The 26,570-nt window shown below is 39.7% G+C and overlaps 1 protein-coding gene and 1 pseudogene across 1 annotated transcript; both read left to right on the forward strand.

Annotated features, from left to right (window-relative positions):
• Positions 1–15,472, forward strand: part of LOC145040046 (long chain base biosynthesis protein 2a-like) — a 31,051-nt pseudogene extending 15,579 nt beyond the window's left edge.
• Positions 15,473–17,373: 1,901 nt separating this feature from the next.
• On the forward strand, positions 17,374–24,710 carry LOC145042618 (V-type proton ATPase subunit C-like). Its single transcript, XM_078991072.1, has 11 exons — positions 17,374–17,579; positions 17,665–17,733; positions 17,808–17,935; positions 18,007–18,106; positions 18,189–18,256; positions 18,365–18,506; positions 18,600–18,716; positions 18,869–18,994; positions 23,899–23,982; positions 24,100–24,179; positions 24,447–24,710. The coding sequence occupies exons 1-11, from the start codon at positions 17,466–17,468 to the stop codon at positions 24,541–24,543; spliced, it is 1,125 nt and encodes a 374-aa protein (XP_078847198.1). The 5' UTR covers positions 17,374–17,465; the 3' UTR covers positions 24,544–24,710.
• Positions 24,711–26,570: the final 1,860 nt, after the last annotated feature.

Below are 26,570 nucleotides of genomic sequence, written 5' to 3' on the forward strand. Positions count from 1 at the left end.
CTAGTATTATTACCATTAGAGTTTAGTCTATTATTCACCGAGACTAATTAATAGTCTAGCTACTATTACTGTAACATACACGTTCTAAAATCGTGTTTTGTAATGAATAAAATTGTGAAATATTATGTAAAATTGAGTGTTGAGTTCTAACAGATGGTTTTTACTAGAAATGAAGTAAAAGTATGTTTAGAATCACTCAGGAAATATTGGAAGTCTTATGAGATTCCAATTAAAAGCCAAATAGTGAAATTGAGCAAAAATATGAAAGTTTAAATAAGTTAAATTTTATTATTTTATGTTGTAGAGAATCTCGTTAGAAATTTGTAGGCAAAAACCTCGTCAAAATTCGAGTTATAACGAAGAAGTTATGACCAACCGAAGATCCGCGACAAAACCGGCACGGCGCCGAATGACGTAAAAAGTGAGTTTTTGATAAACTACTTTTTAGCCTTAGTAATCTAAATGAAAGTCGTAGTATTCGTTAAACCGAGAAATTCGATAAAAAGAACGCCAAAATCTGACTTCGTATGAGGAAGTTATGATTTTTCAAAGTTTCAACTTAGCAGTAGACAGCTAAAAACTCGAATTTTAGATCGAGCGATATTTTACCGATACATCCTAAACAAGAATCGAAGGTCTCGTCATATGTAGTACAACGGTAAAAAGTCTGACAAAAACGGATGTCGGATGAAGAAGTTATGAATTTTTAATGGATTTTCTTGTCCCGGTCTGTTAAAAATAATAATATTAAAATTAAATCAAAATTAGCTGACAATGTCTAAACGAAAGTTGTAGAGCGTGATTTTAGCTACGCGTGCATATAAAGAACGTCAAAAATGGAGCTCGTATGCGAAAGTTATGGATTTTAGAAGTTCAAGGCACGAAAATCGAAAATTTTCGCATGAATAGTAACCGACCACGTCACCTCGCACGAAGCAGGTGCATCACCGGAGACGTGGCCCGGACCGAACTACCTCGCTGCTTGCTTTCGGAGTCCGACGCGTGCCACTCAGCGATTCGACCGAAGTGCGAGCCAATTGGCTTCCGACGCGCCTCGCCCTCGTGTCCGAGTCTCGCACCTCCACGTCGCGCCTACCAACTTCGCAGCCGAGCCTCGCATCCGAGCCTCCCTCTCGCGCCACCTGCTTCGCTCTACTTCTGCCACCGAGCTTCGCTTCTTAAGCCGACTTCCGAACCTCGGCCCTATATAAAGGAACCTGCGAGGTCTTCCAACTAACTTTGAAAATTTGACACTTTTAGCCGCTCTTTCCATATTTTCTTCATATTAACTTTCCCCGAAGCCCCGAAATCAATTTTAGCACCCGAAACACGTCCCGAGACCCCCGAGAAGCCCGAAAATTTTATCTTTTCGGTTTTGAAGCCCTACCTTCGTAGAGCCCGGTTTTCAAACAAACTCCAGGTTTTCAACATAGAAAGGCATATTTAAAGCCGAAGCGCTGTCCAAATTACTATTTTAACCCCCGGTTAACTTAAGGTGAGTTCAATATATAGGAACAATTGTATGTTATGTGTTATATGTGCTATGTGCTTTTCAGTATTATCATTTTGAGTTATTTTCTCGTGTTATTCGCTATGTTTATAGCAATTGTAATACCTTTGACCATGTGATCAGTGAAAGGACTTAGATTCACATTGGTACTGGTACGTAGCCTCTGGCCATGTAGAGCATGTCTCCGTAAGAGAATGACTTCTATTCTATGGCATTGGCAAATGGTTAGACAGGACTATAAGCCTGAAATCTAACAAGATGTTAATCAGAAATTGCATGTCTTCTATGCCAATTGGGCCAAAGCTTTATTGATGTATATCAAGAATTGAAAAAAATATATTTGAATAATGCCTTTGATTGATATGAACGCTTGTCACATGATCTCACATACTTCTTGTTGTTCATCTTTGCTTTGCCACATTGAAGTATATATATGGCATAATATTATATTGTATCTATTTTTGAACTCACTAAGCATCATCGCTTACCCTATCAATGTTTAACAATTGCAGGTGATAAATAATTAGTATGTTTACATACTATTGAAAGATGTAGAATAGTTTGTAATAGTACTTTTGTACTACTTTTTATGTTTGTATAAATTACAATATCCTGGGTAGTTATGTAATATATATAACACTTTGTAATAGAAGGTTTGTATCAAATAGTTTGTAAATCCTTTATATCAATGTAAAATATTGCTTTTATGAATATGCAAATAGCATGTTTTGGAGTAATGATAATGTGAAATATGAAAGTTTGGGTCTTTCAAAAAAATACGAAAGTTGGGGTCTTTCAATTACTATTATATAACCGTTAAATAATACTTATATAACCCATAATAATAGCCCAATTACTTATTATATGTTCTTAATAACGTTAATATAATTAAATAAAAGCTATATTAAAAATAGCGAAGGCGTAGCTCACTTACAACGGGTTTTATAGAAAACCAGGCTTTGCTTGGAGCAGCATTCCCATGCGGAAAATCTCTTCTTCTTGGAGCCTTCTGGCACTCAGGGGCTTCCGCCTCGTGCTAGGGAGGTTCCCTAGGCTTTTCGAGGGGTTTCGGGGCTAGAGAGAGGTTCTAGAGAGAGAGTAAAGAGAAGAAAGAATGATAAATTTGTGAAGAAAATGAGGGTGGGAGAGGTTCTATTTATAGGGTGAAAATGGCTGCACTTGGTGCCACATGTCACTATCTAGTGGCTAGACTTGGGGAGAAAGCAATGGCCAAAATTGTGTCACATCACCTATTTTCGCACAACACACTTCCGACTTCTAAAATCCGTAACTTTCACATAAGACCTACGTTTTTGACGTTCTTTATATCCACGCGTAGGTAAAAATAATATATACAACTTTCATTTTGACTCTGTCGGCTAATTCTCGACCGATCTTAAATTTAACAGTACGAGGTGTTTAGACTATTAAATGACCGCGAAGAATTCGTAACTCCTTCATACGGACTCTGTTTTCGTTTGTCTATTTACTGTTAAGTTCCTATTAATGAGATCTTCAACTCTCATTTAAGTCACGTAAGCCAAAAACCGCTCGAACTAAAATTCGAGTTTCGGGCTGTGCACTACTAAGTCGAATCTTAGAAAAATCATAACTTCTTCATACACGTCAGATTTGGGCATTCTTTTTATGGATTTTCTCGGTTTAACATATTCTACGACTTTCGTTTAGATCACTAAGGCTAAAAAATCCTCCATCGTAAAATCACTATTTACGCTTCCCGATGCCGTAACGGTTCCGTCGCGAAACTTCGACGGGTCATAACTTCTTCGTTATAACTCGGATTTCGACGCTCTTTATATGTACGGAAACCTTGTGAAATATTATACAACTTGGTTAAGATTATTTATTCTAAATAATCTTGTAACGACCCGTTCCCGGTATGTTAATTCATTGGTAATTGTTGTAAGTTTTGCATGAGGGACTCGGCGAGTTCATAGCCTGACTCGCCGAGTAGGGTCGCGACTTCGAGCACGCGTGAGCCGGGGACTCGGCGAGTCCATATCCCTGACTCGGCGAGTCCATCCGTCTGGGTGAAACCCTAAATCCCCGGGTTGCCCACTATTTAAGTCACCTTATAGCCCCATTCTCACCTCCCTCACCCTGAGAACACTGTGAGAAAGAACCCTAATCCACCTTGAGAGCTTATAAGTGTTTTTGTGCCATTTTGTGAAGGTGTGAAGAAGGAGAAGACGAAAGGAGCAAGGAGAAGAGTTGTAGTGCAAAGATCCAATGGCAAATCTGAGTTATTTGAGGTATTTTCGGATTTCCCCTCTTGTTATATGCTTTAAACCTCCATTAGAGCTCTTCTAAGATCTAGTTGATGCTTGTTCCAAGCCTTATGTTTGCATGAGTGCCTTAATAAGTCGAGATATCTTTAGATCTGAATGATTGGGTGTTGTAGAGCCCAGATCTACTGCCTTTTTGGAGTTACTTTGCATATTAACCATAGATCTACCCATTTTGTGCATCTTTTAGCCTTATTTCCCTTATTCATGAGGTTGTACACGTAAAGTTGGAAACTTTACGTGGTAAATCAGCTTATTGGACTCAGATCTATCAATTGTATGTGTTGGATTCAAACAAAATCGAGTAAAAATCAGTTGCATGGCGGCAACTCGGCGAGTCGGGAAGAACGACTCGGCGAGTTGGGTCGCGAGTTCCCGATTCCTTCATTTTTATCAGTGTCGAGTGGATCCAGTGAGTTAGAGAGTGGACTCAGCGAGTTGAGGGTAGACTCAGTGATGGAGGGACTCGGCGAGTTGTTCATACAACTCGGCGAGTCCAAGGCAATCTTCTTAAGATCAAGAACAACTCGTCGAGTTTGTTCATCCGGCTCGGCGAGTCGGATGAAGATTGTCTGAGTTCTTGGATCAAGAGGGTACTCGTCGAGTCGATGCCACACTCGACGAGTAGCAGCGAGTAGAACTGAGAGGTGAGAGTAGGACTCGGCGAGTTGGGCGGCCCAACTCGGCGAGTCAGCCCAAAGAGAGTTGACTTTGACCAAGGGTAAAAGAGTCATTTTACCCCAAGCGCAGTGTTTAGTATTTGATTGAGTGTGTTTATGGACTTGTAGCCGAGGAGATTCAGGAGCAGTAGCCGTTAGCTTCCCGAGCCACACACTCAGCAGCCGGCTTACGAGGTGAGTTTCCTTCCAGTAGGAACGGGTCTAAGGCCACAATGCCGGCCCGTTCAGTTAGCAGTAGTTTCCGGATTTAGGTCCGATGCAGTAGCTAGTATGTTTGATGCCTTCGTGGCTCGAACAGGATTTGTGTGCTATGTTTTATGCGTTAAGTGTTATGTGTTCCGGGCTACGGCCCGATGTAGTATGCCGTATATGTGTTCATGTTAGTTGATGTGTTATGCTATGCCATGTTCAATCAGTCAGTTCCGAACTTCGGTCCGATGCAGGGGACAAGGTCCTAGTCGGTTCCGGACTTCGGTCCGATGCAGTTAGTTCCGGACTTTGGTCCGATGCAGTTAGTTCCGGACTTCGGTCCGATGCAGGGGACAAGGTCCCAGTCAGTTCCGGACTTCGGTCCGATGCAGTTAGTTCCGGACTTCGGTCCGATGCAGGGGACAAGGTCCCAGACAGTTCCGGACTTCGATCCGATGCAGTTTCCGGGCTTCGGTCCGATGCAGTGGGCGAGGCCCAATATGTGTTTATATGTTATTGTATGGTATGTGGTAGTTTGGGGGAGCTCACTAAGCTTCGTGCTTACAGTTTCAGTTTTGGTTTCAGGTACTTCCGCAAGCAAAGGGAAGAGCTCGGGGTGATAGCATCGCACACACCACAGCTTAGCTTTTATCCTGGGAATGGTTTTAGTTGTTTTGGATTTGAAATAGTATGATACAGTTTTCCGCACAATATTTTATTATGATTTGGGATACATCGCGTATGTTTTTTTATGTTATGATACTCATATTATGGTTTTGATTATCTTGAAAAACGAAATTTTTGGGTCGTATTTTTGGGTCGTTTCAAGTTGGTATCAGAGCCCTGGTTTGAGGGATTCGGATACACTTCCGGGTGTGTCTGAACTCAAACTAAGGGAAATAAAAGATTTTAGTAAAATAAAAATGTTTTACCAAAAAGAATTTTGAAAGCACTTAGAAAGAAAGAATTGTTTTTAACAAGATAGAGGTGTGTGCATGCGGTCAGCCGAGCTCAAGTAAGTACTCCCAAATTACCCATACAAGTTAATTGTTCAGTTTCAGTTTCAGTAGAACAACATGCTAGTATAGGACTAAGGATCTAGGAGAATGCCTTATGTGCCTGCTTATGTGTTACATCTTTATGAGTATTGCATGCTAGTACTGAGTAGACAGCAGTAAGATAGCCTGATTAGGTTATGCCTGTTAGTGGAAGCTTAGCATCCTATGCTAGTGCAGTTTCTTGTTATGAGAATAGTTTGGCCTGAGTCTGTTTCCCCTTACCCGAATGCTGCTTGCTTCGTGCTTGGTGGGGTTTTGAGTAATGGGAGTTAGCCATTAGGTGAACACGTCACACCACGTGTGATCAGGTTTGAATAATCCCAGAGTGCTGGAACTGGCCCTATTGCGCAACTCTTGTTTGAGTCCAACCGTTGTAGGGACGGATCTTTTACTTGAAGGATTATCTGATCCTCATCACATGTGATGGTGTTTAGGTGGTGGCTAACTGGCATTATGAGGAGACCTACAGCAGCTGAGGACCAGTCATGTTGAGCTTAAGGTTTCCCTAGGGCAAGCCTAGGATGAGAGTAGCAGAGAATGGCAGTAGTAGAAGTGACTTGGTGGAGTCAAGGCAGTTCTTGAGGAAAGTACGGATAGATGTGGAAGGTAGTATGGGCCCGTACTACTGAAAGCAGAGGATCCGTACTCGAATCAAGGAAAGCCAAGACAAGACCAGGAAGCTAGTAGTAGTATCATGATCCCTTGAGATATTTCAGTGTTCTGATGTTGTTATGATATGTTTCAGAATGGTAGTTTTGCGTCCGAGACCAGCAGTCGGCAGCTCAGATGCCGGAGGGGGATCAGGATCGGGATCAGGCCCGGAGGTCGGGCAGATGGATGAGCAGACCAGAGAGTTCCTTTCTTCTGAGGTTACCCGCATCATACTGGAGCAGACTCCTGTGATCTTCGGTTCGATCAAGGAGGGTATTTTAGAGCTGATGGATGAGAGATTGAGTACTTTCCGTGCTGAGATGGCCGCCGTGATGGGGTCGCGCACACTTACGTTCAGGGAGTTCAGGGCATGCGGAGCTCCAGACTATCATGGGGCACGGGACCCCATAGCGAGTACCAGATGGTTGGCGGATGTGGCTAACGCTTTCCGCACTAGCAGGTGTCTCGGGAGGGGGACAAGGTCAGATTGGCGTCCTGTCTTCTGAAGGACAGGGCACGAGATTGGTGGGAGGAGGTCGGACATGCCATCGGGGATGATGCGGCATTGGATGCCATGACCTGGGCTGATTTCTCTACAAGGTTCAGGGTGGAGTTTTCACCGGTCATTGAGGTGCAGCAGTTAGCTAGGGAGTTTCAGGACCTTACCCAGACTACCGAGTCAGTGGCGGAGATCACCGCCAAGTTCAGGGAGAGGGCTCTTCTTGTTCCACAGTATGCAGCCGATGAGGAGATGAAGAAGGCCCGTTATCATGAGATGTTGCGGAGTGACATCCGCATGTTTGTGAGCCGGTCCAGTTGTAAAACGTTGGACGACATGATTGCCAGAGCTAGAGAGAGGGAGATTGATCTCAAGATGGAGAAAAAGAGGAAACCGGAGGCGGTTTTGGGTTCAGGCAGTGTGGGCAAAAAGCCCAAGGTTTCAGATCACAGGTCTAGGAGTCAGCAGAGCCACGGTCGGTGTGGCAAGTGTGGGAGATTGCACGAGGGGGCGTGCAAGGCAGGGAGTTCCGGCTGCTACAAGTGCTGTCGGACTGGGCATTTGAGTAGGGATTGTACGGCCCCTGCTACTACGGTTACAGCATCAGATCTGATTTGCTTTCAGTGCAATCAGAGGGGACATAAAAAGTCCCAGTGTCCCAGTTTAGCTGCAGCAGGGAAGATGGTTGCACCTGCCCCTGCCACCTTGAGGATTACGGATAGCCGGCAGGGCCGATCTGATGCGCCAGTGGCGAAGAGCAGGGCATTTCAGATGACAGCAGAGGAGGCGCGAGCGACTCCTGACGTGGTGATGAGTATGTATCTTTCCTTCACCTTTTAATTATTATTATCGTTTGAATATTACTTGATGATATGTTTTATTTAGGGTCGTTCTCGGTGAACGGCATCTCTGCTTTGGTATTGTTCGATTCGGGGGCTACCCGATCATTTGTATCGCTTGCGCTTAGCAAGAGATTTAGTAGAGCTCCAGGGGAGCTGGATTGTCCATTAGAGGTTGAGATAGCAGATGATAGGACCGTGAGGGTCGGCAGAGTACATAGAGGGTGTTCCCTTCAGATATTTGATGAGCAGTTTTCAGTGGACCTGGTTCCTATTCCCCTGCGTGGGAATAAAGTTATTGTGGGCATGGATTGGCTAAGCCCCAATGGGGCGGTGATTGATTGTGAACTTCAGCTAGTGAGGGTTCGCACTCCCAGTGGGGGAGAGATAGTGATTCAGGGCGAGAGGCCCCAGCGAGGACCGACCTTTTGTTCCGCCGCAAGGGCGAGGCGCTATGTTCAGCAGGGTTGCGCCGGTTTTGTAGCTTACGTCTTGGATGCCCGGGAGAAGGGCAAGACGACGATTGATGATGTTCCTATTGTTCGTGACTACCCGGATGTGTTTCCCGAGGATTTGCCGGGATACCTCCAGAGAGGCAGGTTGAGTTCAGGATCGACCTAGTTCCTGGTGCGGCTCCGATAGCCAAAGCACCGTATCGACTCGCTCCCCCTGAGATGCAGGAGTTGTCTACACAGCTTCAGGAGCTGTTAGACAAGGGTTTCATTTGGCCGAGCAGTTCGCCTTGGGGAGCGCCGATCTTATTTGTGAGGAAGAAGGATGGGTCGCATCGTATGTGCATTGATTATCGGGAGTTGAACAAAGTAACGGTGAAGAACCGTTACCCACTTCCGAGGATAGATGACTTGTTTGATCAGCTGCAGGGAGCGTCTTGGTTCTCCAAGATCGATCTATGCTCCGGTTATCATCAGATGAGGGTTAGAGATGAGGATGTACAAAAGACTGCTTTCAGGACCCGGTATGGTCATTATGAGTTCGTGGTGATGCCATTTGGGCTCACCAATGCCCCAGCCACGTTCATGGATCTCATGAACCGCGTGTGCAGACCGATGCTGGATCGGTCGGTGATAGTATTCATAGATGACATCTTGGTATATTCCAAGACACAGGGGCAGCACGAGGAGCACTGCGGGAGGTGTTGGAGACTTTGAGGAGGGAGAGGCTTTTCGCAAAGTTCTCCAAGTGTGAGTTCTGGTTGCGCGAGGTGCAGTTTCTTGGTCATCTCGTCAACCAGAAGGATATTTTGGTAGATCCGGCCAAGATTGAGGCCGTGATGCAGTGGGAGGTCCCGAGGTCTCCATCTGAGATTCGGAGCTTCCTAGGGTTGGCAGGGTATTATCGGAGATTTATTCAGGACTTCTCCAAGATAGCAGTGCCGCTCACCCGACTAACCAAGAAGTCGGTGGTTTTTCGTTGGGGGCCTGAGCAGCAGGCGACGTTCGAGACTCTCAGACAGAGATTGTGCGAGGCTCCGATCCTTACCTTGCCAGAGGGAGTAGAGGATTTCGTAGTCTATTGTGATGCTTCAATCACAGGTATGGGAGCAGTATTGATGCAGCGAGGCCATGTGGTAGCTTATGCCTCGAGACAGTTGAAGCCTCACGAGGCTAATTATCCTACCCACGATTTGGAGCTGGGGGCAATTGTGTTTGCCCTCAAGATTTGGAGACATTACCTTTATGGGGTCCGCTGTACTATATACACGGATCACAAGAGTTTGCGATATCTTATGGATCAGCCGAGTTTGAACATGAGGCAGAGGAGATGGTTGGACGTGCTGAAGGACTATGACTGTGAGATCCTTTATCATCCAGGGAAGGCTAATGTGGTGGCCGACTCCCTGAGCCGCAAGGTGTCGACGGCCCCTATCAGAGATCTGTGTATGAGGATGACAGTGATCACTCCGTTGTTGGAGCGGATCAAGGAGGCTCAGATGGAGGGCCTCAAGGAGGAGAGGCAGAAGTGTGAGAGGATAGTGGGCCGAGTAGCTTCATTTGATTACGTCAGTCGGGGTTTGTTGACGCTTCATGGTAGGGTGTGGGTACCGTACTGGGGTGGGGTACGGCAAGTATTGATGGACGAGGCTCATAAGTCTCGATTTTCTATCCACCCAGGAGCGACGAAGATGTATCGAGATCTTCGACCTGATTATTGGTGGCCCTGCATGAAGCGGGACGTCGCTTGGTATGTTGAGAGATGTTTGACCTGCCGGAAGGTCAAGGCGGAGCACCAGAGACCTCACGGCAAGATGCAGCTGTTAGACATTCCCGTGTGGAAATGGGAGGATATCACCATGGATTTTGTCACCAAACTCCCCAGGACTGCACGTGGAGTGGACTTGATATGGGTAGTAGTGGATCGGTTGACCAAGAGTGCTCATTTTATTCCGATTCAGGAGAGTATATCGGCGGAAAAGTTAGCCGATATCTATGTGCGGGAGATTGTGGCACGTCATGGAGTGCCGGTATCGGTGGTGTCGGACCGAGATGTTCGTTTCACGTCCAGATTCTGGAAGCGGTTCCACGACGAGATGGGTACTCGTCTCCATTTCAGCACCGCTTTCCACCCTCAGACTGACGGGCAGAGCGAGAGGACGATTCAGAATCTTGAGGACATGCTTAGGGCATGTGTTCTAGATTTTGGGGCCAGTTGGGATACGTATCTTCCATTAGCGGAATTCTCGTATAACAACAGTTATCATGCGAGCATTGATCGACCTCCTTTTGAGATGTTATATGGCAGGAAGTGCAGGACCCCGATTTGTTGGGGCGAGGTCGGTTAGCGAGTCATAGGGAGCACAGAAGTGGTGCTCAAGACGACTGAGTTGATCCAGCAGGTCCGTAGTAGGCTGCAGACTGCGCAGAGTCGGCAGAAGAGCTACGCCGATAGGAGGCGTTCGGACTTGGAGTTCCAGGTGGGAGATATGGTTCTTCTGAAAGTCTCACCTTGGAAAGGTGTCATCAGGTTCCGGAAGAGGGGCAAATTGGGCCCCAGATTTATTGGTCCTTTCAGGGTTTTGGCCCGGGTGGGTCGGGTTGCTTATCGATTGGATCTTCCCGAGGAGCTTAGTCAGATACACAACACCTTCCACGTGTCGCAGTTAAGGAAGTGTTTGGTGGATGAGGCAACAGTCGTTCCCCTAGAGGACATTCAGGTTGATAGCGGCCTGAATTATATTGAGAGGCCGGTCGCGATTCTGGAACGGAAGATCAAGACCTTGAGGAACAAGGTAATTCAGCTAGTGAAGGTGCAGTGGCAGCACCGGAAGGGGTCTGAATGGACGTGGGAGGCTGAGGAGGAGATGAGAGCGCACTACCCGGAGATTTTTGCAGATCCAGCCGTAGCAGACTTCGAGGACGAAGTCTGAGACAAGTGGGGGAGAATTGTAACGACCCGTTCCCGGTATGTTAATTCATTGGTAATTGTTGTAAGTTTTGCATGAGGGACTCGGCGAGTTCATAGCTTGACTCGCCGAGTAGGGTCGCGACTTTGAGCACGCGTGAGCCGGGGACTCGACGAGTCCATATCCCTGACTCGGCGAGTCCATCCGTCTGGGTGAAACCCTAAATCCCCGGGTTGCCCACTATTTAAGTCACCTTATAGCCCCATTCTCGCCTCCCTCACCCTGAGAACACTGTGAGAAAGAACCCTAATCCACCTTGAGAGCTTATAAGTGTTTTTGTGCCATTTTGTGAAGGTGTGAAGAAGGATAAGATGAAAGGAGCAAGGAGAAGAGTTGTAGTGCAAAAATCCAAGGGCAAATCTGAGTTATTTGAGGTATTTTCGGATTTCCCCTCTTGTTATATGCTTTAAACCTCCATTAGAGCTCTTCTAAGATCTAGTTGATGCTTGTTCCAAGCCTTATGTTTGCATGAGTGCCTTAATAAGTCGAGATATCTTTAGATCTGAATGATTGGGTGTTGTAGAGCCCAGATCTACTGCCTTTTTGGAGTTACTTTGCATATTAACCATAGATCTACCCATTTTGTGCATCTTTTAGCCTTATTTCCCTTATTCATGAGGTTGTACACGTAAAGTTGGAAACTTTACGTGGTAAATCAGCTTATTGGACTCAGATCTATCAATTGTATGTGTTGGATTCAAACAAAATCGAGTAAAAATCAGTTGCATGGCGGCAACTCGGCGAGTCGGGAAGAACGACTCGGCGAGTTGGGTCGCGAGTTCCCGATTCCTTCATTTTTATCAGTGTCGAGTGGATCCAGTGAGTTAGAGAGTGGACTCAGCGAGTTGAGGGTAGACTCAGTGATGGAGGGACTCGGCGAGTTGTTCATACAACTCGGCGAGTCCAAGGCAATCTTCTTAAGATCAAGAACAACTCGTCGAGTTTGTTCATCCGGCTCGGCGAGTCGGATGAAGATTGTCTGAGTTCTTGGATCAAGAGGGTACTCGTCGAGTCGATGCCACACTCGACGAGTAGCAGCGAGTAGAACTGAGAGGTGAGAGTAGGACTCGGCGAGTTGGGCAGCCCAACTCGGCGAGTCAGCCCAAAGAGAGTTGACTTTGACCAAGGGTAAAAGAGTCATTTTACCCCAAGCGCAGTGTTTAGTATTTGATTGAGTGTGTTTATGGACTTGTAGCCGAGGAGATTCAGGAGCAGCAGCCGTTAGCTTCCCGAGCCACACACTCAGCAGCCGGCTTACGAGGTGAGTTTCCTTCCAGTAGGAACGGGTCTAAGGCCACAATGCCGGCCCGTTCAGTTAGTAGTAGTTTCCGGATTTAGGTCCGATGCAGTAGCTAGTATGTTTGATGCCTTCGTGGCTCGAACAGGATTTGTGTGCTATGTTTTATGCGTTAAGTGTTATGTGTTCCGGGCTACGGCCCGATGTAGTATGCTGTATATGTGTTCATGTTAGTTGATGTGTTATGCTATGCCATGTTCAGTCAGCCAGTTCCGGACTTCGGTCCGATGCAGGGGACAAGGTCCCAGTCGGTTCCGGACTTCGGTCCGATGCAGTTAGTTCCGGACTTTGGTCCGATGCAGTTAGTTCCGGACTTCGGTCCGATGCAGGGGACAAGGTCCCAGTCAGTTCCGGACTTCGGTCCGATGCAGTTAGTTCCGGACTTCGGTCCGATGCAGGGGACAAGGGCCCAGACAGTTCCGGACTTCGGTCCGATGCAGTTTCCGGGCTTCGGTCCGATGTAGTGGGCGAGGCCCAATATGTGTTTATATGTTATTGTATGGTATGTGGTAGTTTGGGGGAGCTCACTAAGCTTCGTTCTTACAGTTTCAGTTTTGGTTTCAGGTACTTCCGCAAGCAAAGGGAAGAGCTCGGGGTGATAGCATCGCACACACCACAGCTTAGCTTTTATCCTGGGAATGGTTTTAGTTGTTTTGGATTTGAAATAGTATGATACAGTTTTCCGCACAGTATTTTATTATGATTTGGGATACATCGCGTATGTTTTTTTTATGTTATGATACTCATATTATGGTTTTGATTATCTTGAAAAACGAAATTTTTGGGTCGTATTTTTGGGTTGTTTCAAATCTTTTGTCGAAAAGTCATTTTCGACCCCTATTGCCTCTAAATTGACTAGCACGGATCTACGAGCGTTACATTCGTATTCCATCACCGAAATCGGTCAATAGCTGCAGTCGTACACCAACATCATATCCTTGGTATGTTCTTGAACTCAATTTCTAACTTTTAAACCTAATTTTAAAATTAGAAATTGGTACTATCGGGAGTCAGATTGGACCAAAGAAGGTAATATGTTAAGGTAAGATCTTCAGTGACTACTTCTTGGTCTTGTTATGTATAAGTGTCCTAAATCCCAATAAAACAAGCTCATTAATTTTCTCAGTCGCCCTTTTAAACTCAGATCAGGTGTGTAGGAAGGGATTCAGTGTCTGATAATGAGTTTGTAGAAAAGTTCATTCAGGAGGTAGTAGGTATTTGTTAGTTTGATTTTTGAAAATTTCGACACTTATGATTTATGAATATGATCTGTTAATGACATTTGCATTTATGTTATTTAGACAACCCGATTCAGCTCTCAACAAGCTCATCTAAATAAGTATGTACTTGTCTACTGCACACATGGACATAATCGGACAAGTTATATGATTATGCATTTTCTTATTCGATCAGAATCAGTTTCCCTCACAGAGGTAAATGATATGAATTTGATTAGTCAATGAGAGTTCTTAAATCTTAAATTGTCTTCTTTATATATGTTTAACAAATCATGTAGGCAATATATAGATTTTCTGAAGAACGTCCTCTAGGGATTTACAAATAAGATTACATCAATGATCTATACAATCTTTTTGGTGAACACATTCCTAAAAAAATTGTTTGCCCCCAAACCCCTGAATGGAAGAGGTCACCTAATCGGGATGATGATGCTGATGATGGAAATACCGGTTTGTAGGTTAGATGATTGGGACCTTTATAATGGAAATTTTCATTCTTACACTTGATCTTCTAATTATAAGAGTTTGCGGGAAAATAATGTGCAAGCAAGTGTTTTGTGGGCAGGTGATGTGGAAAATTTTGTGGGGGCAGGTGAGATGGGATATGATATGGCACCAAGTAAGATGACAAATGATGATGTATTAGGAGATCCCGTGCCATTTAATCAGATAGAGTCAATGAGGCAGTTTTGCAATCAAGTTCTAAAGTTGAATATATGGGTAAGTAAGTATGTTGGTTAGTTTGTAGTAATACAGAATCAAAGGAGTGTGTTTGAAATACAAAGTTTTCTTTTTCAAGATCTTTGAATGTGAATCAAGTGAGACTCTATATATAATATGCATCATATTGGGAAGATTCTGTTAGAATATGTTAAGCTAAACTACATACTATTTTGTTGGAATTACAATAACATGTTTATACTTGTGTCGAAATATTCTGTTAGAAGTAAAGTATATAATATTTTGTTAGAATTTTTAAGGAATTGAAGTTTAAGCAACAAATGGAAATGAAATATTCTGTTATAATTGAAGTTAATATGTGTAGTTATGTTATTTTGGTGTAGTCAAACCTATAAATTCTTTCAGAATGAGAAAACACAATATTCTTTTAGAATAAGGTTAGTAACACTTATCGATTTGATGCCTATTATTCATAAAAGATTCGTTAAAGAATGTTATTTAAGTGTATTCTGTAATATATTTTGTTATAATTTATTTATATAAATGGATTCTGTTAAAATATCTTTGAGAATGTTTGTTAACATCAAATATATTTGTTTAACGGGTAATACTAACGAGTAAATCATCGTCGTAGTGGAGGGAATTTACAACATGGAAGGAGAACTTATTTTCAAATCCCTGAAATAGTCTCTATATGCAAAAAAAAATACAAGATCATTCATTGATTTAATTATTATTATTATAACTATCTACTATTATTTATTTAATGATGTTATTTGATATAGGCATATGTTTATTTAGATGAGGCACACAATATAGGAGCAGTAAGCAAAACAGGAAAAGGTGTGTGTGAGCTTTTAGGTGTAGACACTGCTGATGTGGACATCATGATGGGAACTTTCACAAAATCATTTGGATCATGTGGTGGTTATATAGCTGGATCAAAGGAACTTTTTAAATATTTGAAGTACACATGTCTTGTAGACCTGACAATCCGTGTCTGCGTGTCATGTATTCGTGTCAGACACGAATTTACACGATACGAATTTGTTAAACACGAACACGACACAAATTATAAAACGCGTCTGGGGTATCAAACATGAACACGATACGTAAAAAATTCGTGTGACACGTGACACGGCACGAATAGACACGTTTTTAAACCGTGTTACACAAAAACACGAATAAACACGTTTTTAATCTTTTTTAACCTAGTGCTATAAACTAATTATTGACTCTTAAGAAATTGGTCCCTAATATTTTATAAATATAAAATTTAACCATAAAGTATATATGTGTATATACGTGTCAGGTGTCAACACGAATTTGTATCGTGTCTTATACGTGTTTAAATAGGTAAATTCATGTTTGATACGTGTAAGACACGAAACACGAATTTAAAATACGATATGCAATATGTGTTTGAGTTTACACAAAATCGATTTTCTGAAACAGATTTCTCAAGTACCGATATGCGACGTCGATTCCTCTTTACTTCGTCTTCCTCCCTTGTTGGCCAGATATGCTTGTTCATCGTCTATTCACTCCTGACGAGCTTTGTCTTCTCATGCCTGCTCGACCTTCCACCACAATGTTTTTTGTGGTGTCGTTCCAGATCAGCTCGAGCTTCCACGGTCTCCCCTTCCGGTAACGTTCCAGATGTGTATACGATTGAGCATCTATTCTTTTGTTGAATTTAGTTTTGATTCGTGGTTTGGTTTAGTGTATATATTGATTCCTGATTTATTTTGATTCGTGGTTTGGTTTAGTGTATAATTGATGGTGGTATTTGATTTTGGTTTAATTTCTTTTGATTTGGTGTGAATTGTGGTGGTTGCCGAAGATGAACCATGGTTGAACGAAGGTGTTGCCGGAATGAGTGAATAAGGGTTGTCGGAGGTGGACGGTGGAGGTGTGCCGTGGATGGGATAGGAAGAAGGGGGTATAGAGTAGGTGGGCCCACTTGTTTATAAATTACGTATAATTTATTTATTTTACTTAATTAGTAAAAAACTGAAAAAGAAAATACAAAGGGTAAAATAGTATTTTTATCTTTACAAGAGACGAAAAACGCTACAATATGATATGTTAGGGATGAAAAACGCAAGAATATGATATGTTAGAGACGATCCGAGTGCAAAAAAAACGTTAGGACCTAACGTGCAATTTTACCCAAACCGTATGGATGATTTCAGTAATTTCTTCTAATTTTTATATATGTGTTTTGATACTTATTAATTTATTGCGAGTTGTTATTTTGAGGTTTCTCAAATGGAACACTAACACGTTTATTTTTGTGTGAATCTATTCAAAACCACCACTAAATAAAATTGATTTTGAGATGACGTTCACTGCATTAAAAAACTTCAAAAAGGAAAAAAAAAAAAACTTTTATCGATTTCATAATATTGTGAACAATTTTGCAATGCTCTAAAATTTCTTATGATTCATTTTAAAGTTTTTATTTATTTATTTATTTTTTATTTTTTCTGGTCGAACTACTAAAAAAATCACTAATAAAAAACAAGTTTACATTAACATCCTCCAATGGACATTTATAAAAGAAAAATTAAATTATTCCTATCTTTTATGCCTACAAATATTCCTCACCAATAAAATTATGATAAGTATCATCATTCCATATTTTTTTAACTAACCCGTTAAGATTATATTAGGAATATATTAAATATAATAAATTGAATAATGATTTGTTATAATTTTAATGGGTAGGAATAATTGTAGCCTGTAGGCATAAAATGTAGGAGATAATTTAACTTCTCATTACAAAAAAGCGAAAAAAATAACATTTTATTAAAATCTTTCCCATTTTGGTCAATTTTATGATTTTCTCTTTATTTGGAGGTTTCTAAATATAAAATTTCCAGGTTATCGAACACAAGCGTCAAAGATTGACGGTTAGCGGGTCGCCTGGGAGCGTAAATTGGGTTGCAGAAACCCGAACCCGGATTCAACGAGGCGAGTGTTTTAGGAACCAACAGCCAACTGCAATCATAAGAGGAAGATATATATTTTCCTCTTTCCTCTAAATCTTGGAAGATCAGAAGCTCCGTTCGTGATCTCACAACTTCAATAACAATGGCGACAAGGTACTGGATAGTTTCTCTTCCCGTTCACAGCTCCGCCACTTCTCTATGGAGTCGCTTACAAGAATCCATCTCCAAAAATTCCTTCGACACTCTTCTCTACAGGGTATAACGACCTTCATAATCGCATCGCACGAAAAGATCTGTTCTGTTATCTTACATAGCTGAAACTAATCGGGATAATTTTGCAGTTCAATATCCCAAATCTTCGCGTTGGTACACTCGATTCGCTGTTAGCCCTCAGCGATGATCTACTCAAGGTCAATAATTGTTTTTAATATTAATTAGGGGATTGGTTGATTTGATTTGATGTGATGTATATGCGATTGTGCAGTCGAATACGTTTATCGAAGGATGTTCTCATAAGATACGGCGTCAGATTGAAGATTTGGAGAAGGCTTCGGGAATTCTCGCTAGCTCCTTGACTGTCGATGGGGTTCCGGTGGATTCATATCTCACCAAGTAATTTCTTGTACGTGTTTTTTGAATTTGATGAAAGAATGTTCTTGATCTGTTTGAATTTGTGATTGTAGATTTGTGTGGGATGAGGCTAAGTATCCAACAATGTCTCCTCTTAAGGAGATTGTGGATGGTATTCATGTGCAAGTAGCCAAGATAGACGATGACCTTAAGGTAATTGGTTGCCCTGTATCTTGTAATTTTCATTTTTGTAGGTAAAGCCTTTATTGTTGCTTCCTGTTTTGCACTTTTTCAGGTTCGTATTGCTGAGTATAACAATGTTCGCAGTCAACTGAATGCAATCAACAGAAAGCAGACTGGAAGGTAAAAGTAATGCCTTTTAACACCAAGGACTCATAAGTGGTCAATAACAGTTGAGTATAAAAATGCATATTGTTCTACTTCTATATCATGACCGATTTCATTTTCCAGCTTAGCTGTTCGTGATCTGTCCAATTTGGTAAAACCAGAGGACATAGTTACTTCAGAACATTTGGTTACTCTCATTGCTGTTGTCTCCAAGTTTTCCCAGAAGGATTGGTTGTCATGCTATGAAACATTAACAACTTATGTGGTAAGATCATCATCAATCTTTAATGTCACTCTGATCTTAATACTGCTTATCAGTTTCTTGATTTTGTCATTTTGACTGAATTAAATGTTCTAGGTCCCTAGATCCTCCAAGAATCTACATGAGGATAATGAGTATGCTCTCTATACTGTGACATTATTCAATCGCGATGCTGACAATTTCAAAATTAAGGCACGCGAAAGAGGATTTCAAGTGAGTTTGTAAATTAGTTTGTTTGCTTTGCATTGAAGTGACACTGATTCAAGGATCTGATATGCACTGTGGAGTTCTTGAATAAGATATTGCTGCATAATATTTGATAAGTTTGAGTAATGGTTTTCTTTATGATTCACATTGTGATTTAGATTCGTGATTTTGAATATAATTCGGAAACTCAAGAGAGTCGGAAACAGGAGCTTGAAAAACTGATGCAAGATCAGGAATCCCTGAGAAGCTCTCTTTTGCAATGGTGTTATACCAGTTATGGAGAGGTACATCTACTTCCATTTCCCTTCAAATTACAACATGAAATTATTAATTTTAGATTACACACAACTAATAATAGTCTTGGGTTACAATATAGTGATGTACAATCCAAAAAATCCCAAGTATAATAATAGTTAACAATGGAGAGATGTCCCAACAACCAATATATAATCTTCACATCTAACAAATCAAATCTATATAGTACCTATGTATTATACCAAAAGCTTCAATCTTTAATATATCATATGTGAGTAATGAAAAATTACTCTCAAATATTGTGCCACCTCTTGATGGCTATAACTAGGGATAGAACATGAGCACCAGGATTAGGGGCCCGAAACAAAAATTAAAAAAAAAACATATATGGTTGAAAATTATGACATAAGAAATCTAAAGTAGATAATTAATATAAACATTCTTACATTGTTCATAAAAAAGAAACTCATCAATCTTTTGTGTATTTGAAGTTTTGCACAATTGTCTCTAAACTATTTTTTGGCAAGTTTTCTGGTGAAGTTTAAAACCGATGAATCATTATATTAACAATAGTTTAGTTATCATCATTTCTTACTTTTTATTTTTTTATTTTTTTGCAAATTTCTAATGTTCTTAGACTTTTAGTGCTAACCACGTCTTGCAAGTTTGAAACCTAATATGTTTTCCAATCTATAAATGTAATTAAAAATATAAACTTTACTAATACAATAACTATTAGAAAAATCACTTTTGTTAATTAAATATATTTTAATAAAACTTTTTAGTAGTTAAGTTTTTCCATTCATGCATAGATAGAGTGACAAACAAAATTTGTTTATAAATTATGAGATTTTGGTAAGTTATAAGGAAATAATCTTGGTTCTTAATTAGGTTTGTTTATGATTAGATTATTTGTTTGTGTTTATATTTGGGTGAAGCCTCGATGGAAATAATAATAGTTATTAATAAGCATGAATTATGTGTAGATTTATCATATAAAATGTAGTTGAGTTTAAGAAATAAGAACATTTTTATGCCAAAAATATATCACAAACTGTAAAGGAAGTAATATTTGTATGAAGCTCTATAAGAATAAAAATGTAGCGCTAGTTGCAACTTTAAATAAAATATAGTTAAAAAACTATTAACTTTTCTCTTCAATTAACTATAGAGTAAGTAACAACCTGAAAAAGCAAGTGGGGCCTCCCCTGGCTATATTATTAGACATTCTTGTAATTACCTTAGACTAAAGGGTGCTCAACTAGATATATTTTACTCGTTGACATAACAGCCATTCAAACTTTCACTAGAATATATTTTCTCATGAGTATAGTATTCCAGCCCATAGTCACATAGTTCCGATACGGTGTATCGTGTATTTCGGTACGGTGTACCCATGGTTAATACAAAAGTTCCAACCATATTTTACTTCAAAACACATTAACATGAAAACAAATAAAATAATTTTAATATTTCCCAGCAAAAATTACGTTAAAAAACAGTTAAGTAATAATAAACTAACACTTCAATACATCAAAACAGTTTTCCAGCAACACATCAAAACAGATTCTAAGTTTCCAACACTAAAAAACAAAAAACAGAATTCCCCAAAAAACAATTTAACAGAAAAGTTTTCTTCAATCCACGCGTTGTCTTTTTCCTTGCCCATTCTCCATGCCTTCATCTAAATTCTCCCAAAACATTTCTTCTAATCGTGAACTTGAGCCTTCAATGTAACTGTTTTCAGGATTAATGTCCCACTTTTTGTATGGGCCCGCTCTATATGAATCTGAGAAACGAGATAGGAGTCGAATATTGGAGTGAATGAAAACCAATTTGTCGGCTCTTTTGCAATTTAACCTATTTCTTTTCACATTGTGAACGTAAGAATAGGTACTTCAATTTCTTTCGGCCAAAGAGCTACTAATCGGTTGGGAAAGTACCTTCTTTGCTATCACGGCTAATTCCGGGGTTTCGGCTCCATATGCTGACCACCAATCTATTGCATCCATTGTCACGACATCCGTTTGTGTTGCCGCCATGGAATAAATTCCTTTTTTCATATGGAATGTTGCGAATTGTTCTCGTAACACTCATTCCTCCTCTTCATTTTCAGACATTCTATGGAATGCTTTCATGACACCAATCACAACCTCTTTATCTAGATTTGGAGCTTTCCTTGGAATACCCCCCGGTGCTAACTTTTGAAGATATTGTATATCATAAAATCTTGGAGTTAATGCAAACCCCAAACAATGTAATGGGATTGTCATTTTCTCCCATCTAGCTAACACTATCTTTTCAACTTCCGAGTAATAGCTTGAATACGTATTTTTTTGCATAATGTCTTTAATCTCCCCCAACATGTTATCCATTTTTTCATAAATCTCACCCATTTTAGGACCTTCCCCATCACAAAACTTGATGAGTAGGAAAATGGGTTTTGTAATGGCTAAAACATTGTCTACATCTTCCCAAAACAAATCATCTTTGATTGTATCCACAACTTTTAAACCAAGAACTTTTGTGTTTTCCTCTCCATTTTTAAGCCACTCCCTCCAAGAATTAAGGACTATAGTTGTGGCAAGAGCCTCTCTACAATCCTTAATTCTTTTTAACAAAATATAGTGAGATGCAAACCTTCTTTTTAACAACTCTAATGTGGAATTTTCTCGAAAAATTGACAAGACTTGAGTGTGGTTTAGAAGGTACTCAACAATTGTTTTTCCTCTCTTATAGGTATTATTTAACCAAAAAATTCATTTGATAAATCTTTGAAAATCAAATTTAGAGTATGTACGCAACAAGGTGACCAAAATACATGTTTGTATACCTTTCGACTTCTCTTCCGGCAGCTTTGCAATTAGCCGCGTTATCCGTGACCACTTGCAAAACGTTGCTCGGTCCAACCTCATCGATAGCTCCAAGAAGATACTTAGAGATTTCCACTCCTGTTTTTTCGACCTTTTTCGACCCCTGAGAAATCTTCCGCGTACATAAACATAGCACCACGGGCGTTCACTGCAAGAACATTGATGAGTGGCTTATGTTTGACATTAGACCACCCATCGGAAACAATAGAAACCCCTTGCGTGTACCAAGTATCTTTGACTTGGGTTAGGTCTTTCTCAACATCTCTCATGTACTCATCTAACAATACGGTTCTTGCTTTTTCACTAGACGGAGGTTTATATCTCTCCGGTGCCTTCTTGAGTGCATTGAGTATTTTAATAAATTGTGGATTCCGCAAGACGTTAAATGGGATACCATTAGCACACAATCCTCTAATTATTTTCATGTCAACCACATTTCGCTCCATAAGACCAAAAGATTCTTCAATTCCTTTTCTTGATGTTGCTTTTTTCAAAAGTATAGAATTCTTTAAAGATTTTGAAACACCTCTGCTCTCGGCTTCTTTAACCTTGCTCAAAAGTCTTTTGTAGCTTCTCCCGGTCCTTAATCATAACCGGACATCTTCTTATTTCTGCGGTCTTCCCAGGTTGAGCCCCTAAGAAATGTGTGAATTCCGGTATAGGAGCTTGTGTATTGGACTTTGTAGTGGTTGCAAATCCATATCTTTGCCCTCCTGCGTTTTTACGAGTTCCAGAACCAGTAAAAGTGACTTCTTCCAATAGAGGCCTGCTAGCATCCTTATCTTTGGTTTTCTTGCTTCCTGATGTACCTATATCTGATGCTCTTTGGTCTTCATTCTCAAGATCAACAAAAGCTTCAGGTGGTGGTTGTGTTTCAGTATCTTCTGTGCGGTTAAAAGATTTGCCAAATACCATTTTCACACCAAGCAAATCAATAAAGAAAGAGTATATTGGAAAGGGTTTGTGATGAAGAAGCGTAACAGAAGAACCGAGCAATAGAGAGAGTGGGTGAACTGGTGAGTATTGATGTGGGATAAGAAGCATCTTAAATAATTATTGGAATCGAGATTCACTAGAAGAATTGGATGTAGGAATCAAAGAAACATACCAGGAATCGATGAGATCGATAACTTTATCGTAGCGTCAAACGTTTTTTCACAAATAAGCAAGTTCCCGCTCAAACCAAAATCAGCGACCCCAAGTCCAAAATTGGTGATCCTAATCACGTTTCTGTGCAATCCGGATCGCCGATTTCATGGTTCCATGAACGAATTGAAGATTAAACGGGATCGCAAGGTACCCGTATCCGACAGCGAATCGGCCACCGACTGGACCGCAAACGCACCCCGTTTGGGAATGGGGATCGTGAGTCATATGGCGATCTATGTGACTATGTTCCAGCCGCTAAGGTTACTATTAACTTGCAATGCTGAGATACAAACAATTATACACTCTCATAAACCTGTGGGGTTACAGTCACCAAAACCATCACTAATAACTAATTCTAATATAATGATGTTACAGTCACCAAGACTGCCATTGATAACTGATTCTAATATAATGATGTTACGTTGGGTCCGAATAGCCTTATGGCATATGCTTTTTTAAATTTTTAAAAGCATAAGTCTTGCACATATTGAACACCAACATCCTACTATTCAATAGACATAATACTGTATTTATCACGAAATTAACGCAATAAAATAATTAACATATATGATATATCTAGAAAGAAGCGTGGTTACTAACTATAATTCTAGTATCCAACTCTGTGCTGTTTTCCAATTCTTCACTTGTCCAGACCTATTTGGACAATATATCAAGTTCATTAGAATTTGTCTAGTCTCACCGTATATCAACCATAGTGATCAATTACTTGATCACTAACTAGACTTGGTAACTATGTCACCAAACTAGTCAAATTTCCATATATAATTATCTAACGATTTAACCCTGTACACTGCTAACCCAATCCATAAAATAGGGTGTATAACCCTTACCTACAAGATTAACATTTAACTAATCACTTGTTAATATTTCATCAATTTTATATCCTGCAGGTATTCACTTCCTGGATGCACTTCTGTGCTGTCCGCTTATTTTCCGAGACCATTTTGAGATACGGCTTGCCCCCTTCCTTTTTGGTATTTCAACCGAACATCCCTTCTTCCAGTTTCCTTTTCTTTTCTTATATAAAACAATGATGATTCAAAAAAACTGCTTAAACGTTTACTCTTTTGTTTTTTAAAAATAAATTTCAGTCTGTTGTATTGTCACCATCTGTGAAAAACGAGAAGAAAGTACGTACACTCCTGGAAACCCTATGCGACAGTTCCAACAGGTAGGTAGCCCTGACATCTTTCCACTAAACAACTAAATAAAAATAAATGAGTGGTTAATTTCACACAATCATTCTGACTAATAAAAACTGTTGCATTATTAATACTTAGTCTGAGAAAACCTCAATAACATAGGAAAGAACAGGTTACTAGATTCTACTAGTGGTCCATTCCACCATTTAATTATCTCAAAAACGTGATTCAGAACCATGTCATTAAATTCTTTAATATATTTATATATAAATTTATTGGAACATTGTGAATTACAGCACGTTTTGGAAAACGGACGAAGAAGCAAGCATGGGTGGGTTGGGCGGTGAAGCTGACACTCATCCCTATGTCTCCTTCACTATTAATCTCATATGAAACTCGTGTTGAGGTGAGAGAGACAGAGAGAGAGGGGGTGTTGACTCTTGTTTTTTCTTGATTGGAAACCAATAATGTCATGTTTATTTAAAATGTGTATTATTATTATTATTATTATTCTTATTATTATTATTTATATAGGGTTGATTAACCCGATTTTAGTTCGAGACACGGGTGTATTGATTGTTTGACGTTTATTGTTTGATTTTAAAATTTGTTTTGTTTATTTATTGTACTACAATATCACTATGTATAAAAAGGATTACATACTTATAGCCGCAAAACAAGAGAGGATGAGAAGACGAATCGCAATGAGCAGATGAAGTTGATGGATCCTTTGATATGATAATGTAAACTACAATGATTAAAAGAAAGTAAATAATCATGAGCGAAGTCTTTGGCAAACAAATTGTACAAAAAGTAAATAAATTGTGTTTTAAAAGGATCGTTTACTCGTGTAAAATAAAGTGAGAAACTTAATATACTAGAAGGTACGGATTGAGGTCTCTCAACAAAATTTTGATCACAGAGCTTTTGTGTCCCTTGGATAAAAAGAGCGAACGTTTTGTACTAGATGGATTTAGTTAGGGGCTCTTTGGCAAGGTTTGACCCGGAGTTAAAGCAAGAATGCATAGATGGATTCGGATATGGATTGTTTGGTAACTTCTAAATAGAACCATTTAGAGCTCAAATGAATTTTATATGTCTTAGAACTTTCTTCGAGACTTTAAGCTAAGGGGAGTGGTAACACTCTTAGCACCTTGACACATCATTATTTTGAGTGCCACATCATTTTTCTTTCTTAACAACTAACTCTTAGCATTTGGTAGGGAGTGGTGGTGTGTTAAATTAATAATGTTTATTTTGACGAAAAAAAGATATAAAAATAACAATAGTTATGAACCAATTATAATAAACCATTACATCTTCTCTCTCTTGTTTCCTCTCGCTATTTGCTTAGTGCAAACTTCTTAACACCTTCTTTGGCAAATCCAAAGGAGTGGTGTTTGATATCTTAGCATCTTGTTTGGTGAGAGGGGTGGCAAGTCCACTCCCTCAAGCCTTATAACTGTCTTTGAACAGTTAAATAATCTTATATTAACCATTAAGAGGTTGGATCTATTCATTTTGACGTTCATTATTTTTTACCAAACAACCTATTATCATGCTATTCTTAGATATTGTTGTGATGAGATGGTTGACTCATATTGGTGTCAAGGGTGTTTAAGACTGATAAAACAACTCATCTCTTAGATATTGTTGTGATGAGATGGTTGACTCATATTGGTGTCAAGGGTGTTTAAGAAACAACTTATCATAATTTGGGTTATCATATTATTGTCTTAAAAAGATTTGTTGGAAGGTTTGAAATGTACTTTTGGTTGGAAGTATGATCTCTTTCATGGCAAGCAAAGAACCAACGAAATTATTCAAATATTAATAAAACACTATTCAGAATTGCTATGTTCTATTACTTTCACTAAAATTATTTGAAAATCAAATTAGAAATTATAGTAATATGTTGGTATGGTGTGGTTTATATATAACTTTAATACAAAAACATGACCATACGAAACAGTTTGTCTAACTACCAGTATGACAATGCCCCACTCATATTGGATTTTATAAGATTATAAAATATAAGTGTCCCTACAATATATATATATATATATATATATATATATATATATATATATATATATATATATATATATATATATATATATATATATATATATATATATATATATATATATATATATATATATATATATATATATATATATATATGGAAAAATCCAATAGGGAACCATAATTATTGGTTCTCCAAGGAACCAAATATTTTTTTTTCAAGTTCTAGAACTTAATTCTTTATCGGAAAAAAAACTAAAAATATCTAAATTCATAACTTAAAGTTGTGAATGTTAAATATATTTTTCAGATTCATCGTGTTAATTTAGATTCACAATGTGAATTGTGAATTTTCAAAGATTCATATTGTGAATTTGATGAATTTTTTTTATCGA

This window comes from Lactuca saligna, chromosome 4 (assembly GCF_052625555.1).
Source record: "Lactuca saligna cultivar CGN05327 chromosome 4, ASM5262555v1, whole genome shotgun sequence".
In the NCBI taxonomy this organism is placed as follows: domain Eukaryota; kingdom Viridiplantae; phylum Streptophyta; class Magnoliopsida; order Asterales; family Asteraceae; genus Lactuca; species Lactuca saligna.

What these genes read in the sequence shown, in the direction of transcription:
- LOC145042618 (XM_078991072.1), top strand. Translation starts at nt 17,466, where the DNA reads ATGGCGACAAGGTACTGGATAGTTTCTCTTCCCGTTCACAGCTCCGCC. An exon ending in TCGACACTCTTCTCTACAGG is followed by an intron (nt 17,580 to 17,664) that starts GTATAACGACCT and finishes ATAATTTTGCAG; the next exon opens with TTCAATATCCCAAATCTTCG. An exon ending in AAACATTAACAACTTATGTG is followed by an intron (nt 18,507 to 18,599) that starts GTAAGATCATCA and finishes TAAATGTTCTAG; the next exon opens with GTCCCTAGATCCTCCAAGAA.